We start from the raw sequence: 12,716 nt of genomic DNA on the forward strand, positions 1-12,716 counted from the left end.
TTTTTTACAAACGCACAAATCTTTTTTACACACACAAATCTTTTTTACAAACGCACAAATCTTTTTTACACACACAAATCTTTTTTACACACACAAATCTTTTTTTACACACACAAATCTTTTTTTACACACACAAATCTTTTTTACACATACAAATCTTTTTTACACATACAAATCTTTTTTACACATACAAATCTTCTCCCCCTGGGAACGCCTTGGTATTCCCCCGGATAAGCTGGAGGAGGTGGCTGGGGAGAGAGAGGTCTGGGCCTCTTTGCTTAGGCTGCTGCCCCCGCGACCCGGCCTCGGATAAAGCGGATGAAGATGGATGGATGGAAGGCATACAAATCTTTTTTACAAGTACAAAACTGATTTACAAGTACAAAATATTTATGACCACATTTTGAGCCCGTAAGTGTAACGGAGCGGAAAGGCTGATTTTATTTCCACAGTGTCGTTTTTTTAAAGGAAGGAAACCTTCCTCCAAACGGACAGAGCAGTGGAGCCGCCAAGGGAAAGCAGACGATTAAAAAACTGTAGAATTAAAATATAATTTATTATATTTAAATAGTTAAAAATGTAAGCTAAATTAAAACAACCTTGGCCAAGGGATAACACAATAAAAATCAATAAAACACAACATTAAAAGTCCAGTGGAATCCACCACAGCATAAAAGTCCCAGGGAGTTAAGAAATCCAGCGAAGTAAAAGGGAAACCCAGCGGAGTCCTCTCCTTCCTTTCCGCATTCGCGTCTTGATATGCTAGAGAAAGGGAGGAGCGGCAGTCACTATTCTTCCGGCAGTTTTTATTCAATAAAAGGGGATAAGTCAAAGACTTACCCCGGGTGGGCAGAGCTCTCAACTCCGCCCGCCGCTTCTTAAAAACTGCAAAGCCACACAGCCGTCCCGTGCCTTCCGCTGGTGCTGTCTCCGCTCTCCCCGCTGGTACTGTCACTCTCTGCGCTGGTGCCCTGTGCGCTGGTACTGTCCGTTCTCCTTCGCCGCACGCCTTGGCCAGCTGCCTATAGCCGGGCCTCTGTGCTGCTCTGCGCGGCCGTCGCCCACACCGGTTACCATGCCATGTCTCTCCTCCTCTCAAGCCTTCTCTCAAGCTTTTTCTCCCCCCTACTGCTCTATGGTCTGCCAGGCCCTCTTATTGGCCTCTCTGGGATCTCTCGCAGGTGTGATCAGTTTACTATCAGGTAGGGGCGGAGTCTTTCCAGGACAATTTGACAGTATAACGAAAACATGCAACAACATAACCACTGCACAAAACATGACCAATACATGCAATATAAAAACTAAGTAAATACACTTCATATTAAAATATTAAAAAGGTAAAACAACCAAACATGCAAAACTTAAATAACTTGTCCCTTTCCACCCCGTGACATAAGTAAACACTTAATCTGGCTGAGGAATCTTTACATGACATATTACAAAGTCTGTATTATTAACTCTGTAATTAGGCGCCATTCTTCTTATTTTACAGCGCTGTTGTTCAATCGGGGAACGCTTTCTGTTGAGGAGAAAAGCATGAATTTGTTTGTAAACGGATTATCCATTGTTTAAATGTCCCGGTAGTAGAAAAGGAGGCAGAGCTGCTGACAAATGTTAGGTTTTGGGCGTCGTTCCAGACCATACTCCATACCAGTTGGTGGCGGTAATGCACCTTTCACTTGTTTGCCAACCGCCAATATAACTGTAAGAAAGAATGAAAGAGAAATGTTAGGTGCTTTTTTTTTTTTTTTTAAACGCCGCCATCACGTGAACCCGGTGTTACTCTACTCTGTGGACGCAGATGGAGTCTCTGGGAGTTGTGCTACTTTTAACCGTAATTCCTGGCCAGACAGGTAAGTGAGAAAGAGCACACTTACACGAACTAAAGAATAAATAAATAAAAGTCATCAGTAAACATGTTAAAAACGGTCACGTGTCGGAGTTTCTCGACGTTTAACCGAGGCTTACATGTTTTCTGAAACACGCACACACGCTGATGACAGTGACCGTTTTAAGTTCTCATTAAACGTAGAAAGAGTTTATGAATAACGATCGTTTTCTTCTGTCTTTATTGATCGTAACAGAGCGGAAACGCAACTTGCGTAATCAAAAATGTCACGCGCTAACTTGTTGCCTAGCAACCAGTGTTTAATAAACACAAGTAGGGGAGACCGGTGTTCCAGATCTACTGGCGTTTAGATCAACTGGCGTTGGTCGAACAGATGTGTGGCAGTCTTGCGTTTCAGTGCTACCGACAAACCAGCAAAAAAACGCCAAATGTGTCATCTGTGACACTTGTGAGGTTATCTCAAACACACTCCGTCAGTCTTGATGCTGTTGAACAACAAAATGTTTAAAAATGTGGCGAGTTTACCTGGTGATATCCTCATGCGTGACGCGATCGCGAAAACAGCAAACAAGTAACACCACGCCGTTGTTGTTCACAGGACAGCAAGAGTAAACGATCGGGAGAACCTTGTCGTCGTTATCGTTCCCCTCGCACGGTTTGTTTCTCCGAATTCAGCGTTTTTGCTTCACAACTAAAGCGAGCAGTTTACTTTGTGCACTAACATGGACTCGAGTCAACCAGCGCCACCTCTGGCCAAGTGCCACAGCCTACAGCCAGATCAACCTGTGACACACATCTGCACCACGTTTGAATTCGTGTCATGCACATTTGTACCTTTCAATTGTGTCTGTTTGTGTGTCTGTTTTTTAAATTAATTAAATTTAAAAATTTAATTAATTTAATTAGTTGATCCAAAAATCACAGATACATGCATTTATTTCCTTTATTGCAATAAACATAGATAAATAAATGTATTTCTTGTGTTCAATAAAGATATTTGTATTCTAAGACACAGCTCCGGTTGAGTTTGCATGTCCACAGGTTTTGATACTTGATCACACCAAATCGAGAATGTCCAAAGAAACTGGATTTTTAGTGGCATACAAGTATTTTTTTAAAGAAGGGCTTCACGCAATACTAACATTCTTCATGCTTCCTCTGGATTGTGTCCTCCTTCCTTCAGGCCAAGATGAAGTTCAAGTGGAGGCTGGAGCTGATGCAACTCTTGACTGCCAGGGTCCCACTGAAGGGACTATCACAGTGATAGCGTGGAACAAGAGGGGCATGCAAACAGATGGTTATGTCTTTTTCTACCGAGAAGATCGTCCTTACAAAGCCTACCAGCATCCCTCGTTCCAAGGTCGAGTGGAGCTGGGAGATCCACAAATGAAAGGTGGAAATATGTCCATCATTCTGCACAACACCACCGTTAACGACACCGGGACATATGAATGCCACATCTCATATCAGAGTGGCTCAGGACGCGACAAGAGAGTGACCCCTGAGATCATCAGTGAAATTAGCCTGAAGGTTGTTCATGCAGGTGAGTCTGAAACCTCTTTACCTGTTTGTCTCTGGATGAAGCAGAATTGGTGGGTTAAGTCAGACCTAAGGGTCCAACCATCCATCTTTTTCCACTTACTGATATTTTTGATTCATGTATATCTGATAATACAGAGTACTGATGATAAGCCTCACTGTGAGCAGGAAGCTGGGAATCTTTCTATGTACCAGACACCAGACTCAACTTAAACTTTCAAAAGGATGGAAGCTAAAATACATCCAATAATATTCCAGACTTTGCAGAAAGCAGTTGGTCTGAGTGATGTGATCAGAGTGCAGTAGATAATGTCTGACAGCAGTTTGAAGAGGAAATGGATTCTGTTCTGTTCTTCACTCATCACCTACCTGACAGCTGACACCTCACACCTGTTTCTCACCTGCAGGTCAGACAGGAGGAGACACAGAGGATGGAGGGAAGGAGGATGGAGGGAGGGAGGGTGTAAGGAAGGAGGATGGATCTGTTGGGCTCATCGCTGGTCTGTCACTTTCTGCTTTGGTTCTTGTGTTTGGTGGTTTTGTGATCTACAAAAAATGTAATACTCCTCATATTCAGAATTCATACCAGCCTCCTGTTGAACAGCAGCAAGTTTGAAATTCTGTTATTCCAAGCTTGATATTTTCACTCAGCATGGCTCAAGACATTATCTCACGACGTACAGAAATAAATGTTACTTCATATCATTACCATAAAACTTTTCTAGAATTTGAAAATCTGACCAACAGGTGGCTGAAACAAGCACAAAACCAGAGTATAATTGCAGCATCATCCACTGCTATGGGCTCTAAAAATGTGGGAGCTTTGAGTTGCTGATAAACAGGTTCCTGGTAATTGTTTCCTGTTTGTTCCCATGCTGCGTAAAACATTTAAATCTGATCCACAGATTTGGTGGTGCTGAATGTGGGATTTCTCTTTCCTAAACTCAGAGCATTACAAGCTTTTTGACACGATTGGTGTGTTCATTGATCAAAGGATGTGAACTCTTATGCATGAACATGTTACCTCAAACAGTCCAAACAGTCTCACAGCACTTTATGAAGCAGTCACAACTTCTAATTGTGCTTCATGTCCCTGAACCCTAAATTAATATTTTCCCCTTTTAAAGTCCACATCCTGATGTTGGAGGGGCTGAAACTGCTGGGTTGGGGTTGGATGGAGATGCCAGTTGGCATTCTTTCAAAGTCAGAGTTTTTAAAAAAAGAGTCTTTATTCTCAGTAAAGAGTTTGACAAACAGATGTGCTACACTCACGAAATACATGATTATGAAGTCATGCTGGCTGTGATGAAGTGAACATTTGTGTCACTGAACACAAACACTGTTTTGTGACTGTTTCATATTTCCTGTGAGACTGGGCTGACTGTGTTTACACCACAGCATTGTTTAGTGCTAAAGGAAGGATCCATTTTCCGCTTTAAATCTGTGCCCTGACTATTATCTGTGAAGTGTTTTTATACAGTGAACAAAGCTTTACATTTTCTAAGCTGATGATTTATTTTGTACATACTGTAATAACTGAATTTAATGTAACACTGGCATCAAATGACTCTTTCTGACTTAAGTTAACTATTTATTTATTTCACTACAAAAGCACCAGCCAAGGTTTGTTATTTGGTGTCAGTGTTGTGCTGCCAACTCCGAGTCCAAAGGGTCTGATGAAAACGCCAATTTTAAAATTTATATTTGTGTAATTTGTTTGTCACCTCTCCTCCAAACTGGACCTCATTCAAGGAACTGCCAAAACAGTCCAGTTCAGTTTCATGGAGGAAGGTGCCAAGTGTAGTAGGAAGTAGAAGTTTGTCTGATTTTTTTTTTTTAAGTATGTGTTGATTTCATTTACAGAGCAGGTCCTCTTAAATATTATTTTCTCTGTTAACTTATTTCTGTTGTCTTTGAATGATACACTGATCACCTCGTCCACGGTGTGTCTTTTATCACATCTTCATCACCTCATCTCCAACTGGTCATGGCAGATTGCCCCGCCCCTCACTGAGGCTGGTTCTGCTGGAACTTTTTCCTTCCCACTGCCGCCAACTGCTTGCTGATAAGGGGTTGTTTGATTATTGGGGTTTTCTCTGTATTTTTGTAAGATATTTACATTACAAAATATTATTAAGCACCTTGAGGCAACGGCTGTTGTGATTTGATGTTATGTAAATAAAACAGAATTGAACTGAATTGCTGCTGTAAGTGCGTTTTGTATTTAATTCATGATTATTGTTACTTCCTGCTTCACTGTGTAAACCCCACGGTGTCTGAACTCACAGAGCTCGACTGAAATGGAGCATAGCTCAGCTTCTCACATCTGTTAGATTTTGTTTTGGATTGTTATCTTAAAGTTAGTCATGCCTGGTTGTTTTTTGTTTGTTCTTTTGTTTCATTCTTTTTCCAACAAAACAAATATCATACACTAATCCACTGCTGTGAAAAAAAAGAATTTAAAAAAGAAGAACTGTGCAACAACAGAAATATATATTAAAAAAAACAAAGACTGCTCAACAGCTTTTGATCTGTGCCTTCACTGCTCGGCCATTAGTGTGTCTTCTCAGAGAAACCCAGCTGAATCTGCACCACACAGCACAGCCTCTGAGCTCACACAATGCCCAGAATATTAATTATTAGCTCAGATAAAATCTAATGTATGCCTATTATCACCGCTTTGGTGACTGTTCTCCTCATGATCACTTCTTGCTCACAGCTAAACCTCCACCATCTCTCCTCACTTTAAGGTCTGTTTCTGTTTTGCTCACATTTTAAAGACTCGCGGTTGTTCGGGAGATTCCTGCTGTTCATGCAAAAAAGCACAGAAAAAACAATGCAAGAATTTAGTCAGCTCTCACGAGTGTTGGTGACACAAACATATTCCCCCAGCTGTAGACGCAGTGTCCACATCTCTAATCATCCAACAACAGATTAATTTTACTGATCGCACATTAGAACAAACAAAGTGGTGCTCTGACACGAGGAGAAACAAATCTGCTGATGTGATCAAGGAAGCTGTTTATCTGAAACACACTGTAGGTCTGTGTTATTGTACGGCTGTTTGTTTTTATGTGGCACTAAAATCTTTGGACACCCACAGACAACTCAAAACTCTAAAGGAAAAAACTGCTGTGGGCCATGTGCGGTAACACACACTTGCCCTTATTGTGGGATGAATGTGTATTTTCCCTGCCCACACAGCCCCACAGTTCACCCACACCTACCCACTGTGGGCCCACACAGGCATGTTTCCTGGTATGTTTCCAATAAAGAAACAGGGAAATGAGATCATTGTGGAGAAGATGAAACCACAGAATATGTTTTATTACCATGTCAGAAATATGAGGCTGAGAGAAGCTGACTGATTTCATGTTTCTATGCAGGACTCAGTTTGTATCAGTAACATTTGTAAATGTCAGTTTACCCTCGTGGATCATATATGCATTTGTAACTCTTAATACTGATCTCTCACTTTATATATGGACCATGGTTCTAGTCCAGAGGAGGGACCAGACAAGTAACAAGAGGATTTAACGTCAAGTAAGCTTTCATAATCACTTCTGCAGAGCACAGATAAAGCATCGCTCACGCATACAAATCATTACACACATTTGTGAATTTCAGCGTACTCTTGGGGCTCAACTCATACACTTTTGTAACTCGCCCAGCACATTGCAACCAGGTGCAGGTGGAACTTAACCGCAGATTAAGATATTTTCTCAGTAAGGTTTCTAATTGCCATAATCAGAGCTTCAATGCAAATCAACTCGGCATGCATACTGGATATTATAGCAGAACCTGTTAATATTCTGGAAACTTTTAAAAGTTTGTAAAACTCAGAAGTGTTACTTTCAGATCTCCTTCATATTATAATGTCTTTCTCTGTGAAGCAGTTTGTGGTGTGAATTTAACAAAGATCATGAGCTAAATGAGATAAAATGGTTAAAGTGGAGAGCATAGCAGTGTAACTCCATCTGTTCTCAGCTCTGGTGTTGTTATATTTGTCTGAAAGTTCTCAGTCATCCAGGTCATTATAGTCTACGGAGCTTGAAAAGAAGCGAGGTGAAACGTCTTCAAGAAACTTCAAGAAGTCCAGACGTGTTGTTATATTGCGGCAGATAACAGCATACAACACCACTTCACATCACATAAAGAGATCTATCTATAATATATTATATATATTATATTATTATATATAATAATATATTATTATATATTATATATCTATAACTATCAAGCAGATTGATACGCTGAAAAGTGTTTAGCTGAAGTCAGAGGAGAGAATTTATAAACTACTTTCAGCATGCAGATTGTCTCATATTCTGGTCTGTTCAATATCATGAAATTACTTCTAATCATGTTGTAAGTTTCAACTGTTTATTTTGTTTCTGTCCAAAGGGGGGGAGGACCACCTGCAGCTGTCAAAGGCGCATAAGTCATGTGAGTACCATGTTTACAGCTACTATGGCTAAAAATATGAGTGCAAGTCAAATCAGTATAAAGGACCACGACAGAGCACTGATTACAACAGGCCCTGTACCTCTGACTGATTTGTATTTTTAGTGTGGGCACAAATTTTCGTTATTATTTTAACGAAAATTGTGTTTGTCTCGGCTGGCGGATAAGGTGAATTTTTTATCTTGATATTTTGTTACTTTAAAGAAAGATGAAACATCTCAGCCTGGTCTCTTCCTGTAATCTTGCTGGTGTTACCAAGTCACAGTGTGTGGTTTAAAGCTCGAAACTCTGCCACACTTCACTCACTCTGTTGAAACCACATTCGTGAGCTTCCTCTTAACTAAAACAAAACTTAAACCTTAAGCCCCAAGGGGGTTTCTGAGCTTCCTGCTCGCAAATGTAATGCCCAAATTTAATTGAGTATTTCTCTGCAATTCCAAACTCTGTACTTACAATCTTGGTATCAAAATAAAGCTAACACTTGTGAGATTTCATCAGAGGTGTAAATTTAGAAGCAGATATTACTGTGTCAAAGTTACTGAGACTGGAACACAGAAAAAGTAAGTAGTTTTTTTTTTTTTTAATTTTTAGCATATAACCCTTTTAAAAATATGCCTCAGTTCACATTTCATTCCAGGAATTCAGTAACCAACATATCAGCATCATCTGTGCAAAGATTTATGTTTCTAAAGTGAATCAGTGAAAAATTACAGCCCTGTCAATACATGAATATCCAGACGTTGTACAAAAATGTCCAATTTTGGCACACAATTGGACATCATGCCAGTTGATTTTTTTAGGTATTAAAGAGCCAAAATTAATAAATTTTATTAACAGGCCTAAAAATGCTTTTTTTAAAATATATTTTTGAAGAATTAACCACACATTTACATGGTAATGGCCCTTTTCTGCCGTGCGCATGGAGCGTTTAATTGTCCTCTGGCCCTTTAAACTCTGAGGGGCTGTAATTTGGTTTCTTTTGGTCAGTTCTTTTGCATGATTGACACCTCGTCGTGGCATCGTTTGAGCCAATAGAATCACAGTAACGATGCCACGTTCACGTCACTTCAACCAATCAGACGTTGCAATGCCAAAACCCACGTGGGCCCAAATTTACTGCATGTGGCGTCTATCTAGTCACGTGTCTGTAGGCGGGTCTAAAATGGAGGTTGTTGACGGAAAACGGCTCCGATGCGGCTAGGTAGGCGTGGTAACTGCTGATAATCACGTGGCTACCGGCGAAAATAACGGAGGAAATCGGGACGGGAAGCCAATTTCTGTCTTAGCGCATTAGCGCCGCTGTGTGTTTTTGTGGTCTTCTTTTGCAGCTCATTCAGTGAATTTTGGTCAGAGTGTGGTGAAACTTGGTGTGTGGAGTCAGTAATAGCTCTGGAAGATAACCAGCATATCTTTAGCCGGTTACATGAAGTTTGAAGAATTTCTTGTTTGGTTTTGTTTGTTTAGCGGACTTCTGCGCTTTTACGTAACTGCTCATTTAATCGTGGCTTGTTTTCGATGTGTTTGGTGGTTGTAAAAATGGTTTATATGACATTTTAGCTGAGATTCAGAGGTTTCTGTGGATACCACACATGTCAGGACTCATGGGGCTTAAGTGGTTTTTAAAAGTAGTAAGATTTTAATCCTGTGTATGTAGGGAAACAATAAGGAAAAATGCTCATTCTCTGTGTCTGGTCAGGTTGATATTTTGATAGTTTTTCTTACTCTTTTTGTACTGTGGTGATAATGGTTGAACATAATTTCTTGGTCTAGGTTCACATCCACACACTCACAAAGGCAGACATTGCAATTTTGTTTTTACAAAACACATGGCAACAAAGGAGTAAAACCTGTGTGTTTCTGTCCAATTTATTCATGTTTACAGCAGAGTTTAGAGGAACACTGAGACATGTCTGTACAGAATGATGCTACAGGAAACTCTGATTTGTCTGTAGTCAGTAAAAACACTGCAAAGAGTTTTGTTTCAGACTGGTTTTTAGTGTTATAAAGATCACCAAAGTAACCATCACACCAAAAACTATCACACCAGCTATCAGTCCTGGACGTCCTCTACTGACTCCATCCTCCTTCTCTCCAACCTCTGTGTGTCCTCCAGCTTCATCTGCGGGTAAGAAACAGGTGTGGATGTCAGCTGATCACAACACTCAGACTAGGCTGGGTATTGTGATTCAATTGCATTTCACAAGACCCCCAATTTCATTCGATCCACGATTTGATTTGAATCGGGAAAGACAGTCAGAAATATTATAATTCTGATCATTTATTAGTACTGACACTTGTGAGACTTGATCAAACAAATAAACAAATAAAGAATCTTAAATCATGAAGCATTAACCAGCAGAAATTAGCTGAGTTTTTCTTGTCGGAGTTTAAAAAGGTGGTATTCAGAATACAGTTACTTTGTTGAAATAAAGGGATTACACAGCGGTATTTTCCTGTTTTATATGTTAGGCTATGCCTTCTCTATTTTTTGTTTCCATTTTGAAAAAATTATTTAATATGAAGGTAATAGGCAGAGTGCTACAGGCATCGTCCTAAAGAATGTAGCCTGATGGGCAGTGTAGTCCGTGCTGCAGAGAGAATGGACTGCCATACCTATTATGTGCCTGTGAGTGCGAAGTAGGGACAAAAAAAGTGGAAAAGTACGAGCTGTCATCGAGCAAAAACGGGAGCTGGAAGCATGTAAATATAATAATAACCACTGCAGCCAAAGAGAGTGCCTGACGAGCCCAGTTGTAAGTAAGCTATTAAGACTCGACTGTACGCTGTGTTCGTGTTTTCCTCCGAAACAATAAGTTCCGTTGGAGCAGCCTTTCAACGCCTCTCTCTGTCTCTCGCTAGCAAGATTGACCCCCGACACGGAACCCGGCGTATTAGCCAGAGGTCCCTTTACTACGGTTCAGAGCCACGGACCTGTTTTATTTACGCACGGATTCGTTTTAAATGCAAGATTGCTGCAAAAAGTGCAGCCTTACCTAATGTTCACCCTACTGGTACTCATTTTATATTAAGATTTAAAAATCTAGTCAGTATTGGCATGGCGAGTAACCTTCAGTTATAGTAATAAATCACACAGCAATAGTACATTCATGTAGTTGTAAAAAGCATGATAATATATTAAGTAATCCAAAGTATTCAGAATAAGTTACTGTCATTGAGTAACGTAAAGGAATACGTTACAAAATACATTTTGGGGCATGTATTCTGTAATCTGTAGTGGAATACATTTTAAAAGTAACCTTCCCAACACTGTTAATAACAAGTATGATTCAGCAGAGAGGTCTATTAATACATAGTGAGTGAGAAAGGTGACTGGAAAGGAAAAACTCAATGCATCATGGGAATCCCCTGGCAGCCTATGTCTATTGCAGCATAACTAAGGGAGGATTCAGGGTCACCTGGTCCAGCCCTAACTATATGCTTTAGCAAAAAGGAAAGTTTTAAGCCTAATCTTAAAAGTAGAGATAGTGTCTGTCTCCCGAATCCAAACTGGAAAATGGTTCCACAGAAGAGTCTTTTTCAACCTTTTCGAGTCGCGACACATTTTATAGATTAAAAATATCCTGTGGCACACCACCAACCAAACTTGTTTCACAATGACACACTGTAGCCCAATACAGTACAGCCTAGAAGTAATAAATGCATGAACTAGTTTTTCAGCGTCACTCTGAGACAGGATATTTCTAACTTTAGAGATGTTGCGCAAATGGAAGAAAGCAGTCTTACATAATTGTTTAATATGTGCGTTGAAGGACATGTCCTGGTCAAAAATGACTCCAAGGTTCCTCACAGTGTTACTGGAGGCCAAGGTAATGCCATCCAGAGTAAGAATCTGGTTAGATACCATATTTCTAAGATTTTCAGGGCCGAGTACAATAACCTCAGTTTTATCTGAATTAAGAAGCAGAAAGTTAGCGGCCATCCAGGTCTTTATGTCTGATAGGTTTGTAGCTTGAATCTATCCGCTGGAACGTTGAAGACAATATAATTACACTGCAAAGCAAGACACAAGTAGGCAAGCTTCTTCATGTTTCTCGTGCACGGGAGAGAACCGGACAGGCACCGTTCCTTCGCTTGACCCCAGTTGCTCTCGTCCGTTCTCCCGTACCACTGTTCTTTTATTGAGGTTACATGAATATGCATAAGTTCATTAACATATGACGTCTACATACACACAAAGAGTACCTTGCCTGTGTGTGTGTGTGTGTGTGTGTGTGTGTGTGTGTGTGTGTGTGCGTGTGTGTGTGTGTGTGTGGACTGCTGATCAAAGGGTCAAACATCCTTGGTCAGGAAGAGGGTAGCCTCCCCCTCACCCTAGATGGTTCATCCTAGATAACACGGTGAGGAAGTCCTGCAGTTCATCTAAACAAAGAGCACTTAGACTAGAACAGACGCAACTACGTTAATCCTACCATAAAACAATTAAACAAGGTACGAACTTTCCCATGCTCCCAGGATGTAGGTGTGCATTCTAGTGTGGAATGCACACCAAGCCTCTGTAGCCTGTTAAAGATCACACAACTTATCACTACACAATTGATTATACACCTCTAAGCATCTATGGTTAAATATTTCTAAGCATAAATGACAATCAACAATACAAACTCTAACAATGTCTTTAAGACATTCCTGCAGTTTAACTAATTGGTGTCTGTTATCTGGCTTCATGGACAGCACACACGATCACACACACACTCAACTCTACTCACTCACCTGGAGGATCAACACTCAGGCTGACAATGTTCATGAGCTTCAAACTGCCTCTCCGATTGTGGACGACATAACACTCGTATGTTCCACTATCAGCAGTCGTCACATTGTTCAGAATCAAAGACACGTCTCCATCCTT

General features: G+C 40.5%; 1 protein-coding gene across 1 annotated transcript; it reads left to right on the forward strand.

Annotated features, from left to right (window-relative positions):
• Positions 1-1,753: 1,753 nt before the first annotated feature.
• On the forward strand, positions 1,754-4,988 carry LOC146673486 (coxsackievirus and adenovirus receptor homolog). Its single transcript, XM_085401969.1, has 3 exons — positions 1,754-1,853; positions 3,033-3,392; positions 3,796-4,988. Exons 1-3 carry the CDS (start codon positions 1,802-1,804, stop codon positions 4,002-4,004), a joined length of 621 nt encoding a protein of 206 aa, XP_085258095.1. The 5' UTR covers positions 1,754-1,801; the 3' UTR covers positions 4,005-4,988.
• The last annotated feature ends 7,728 nt before the right edge of the window (positions 4,989-12,716 follow it).

Source organism: Rhamphochromis longiceps, linkage group LG3, assembly GCF_057381845.1.
Source record: "Rhamphochromis longiceps isolate RC_006_pf linkage group LG3, R_longiceps_female_GT1.1, whole genome shotgun sequence".
Taxonomy (NCBI): Eukaryota; Metazoa; Chordata; class Actinopteri; order Cichliformes; family Cichlidae; genus Rhamphochromis; species Rhamphochromis longiceps.

Bases quoted from the DNA above. Each gene is read 5' to 3' on its own strand.
- LOC146673486 (XM_085401969.1), top strand. From the start codon at position 1,802: ATGGAGTCTCTGGGAGTTGTGCTACTTTTAACCGTAATTCCTGGCCAG. The intron at 1,854-3,032 runs GTAAGTGAGAAA...TCCTTCCTTCAG, and splicing joins CGTAATTCCTGGCCAGACAG to GCCAAGATGAAGTTCAAGTG. The intron at 3,393-3,795 runs GTGAGTCTGAAA...TCTCACCTGCAG, and splicing joins CCTGAAGGTTGTTCATGCAG to GTCAGACAGGAGGAGACACA.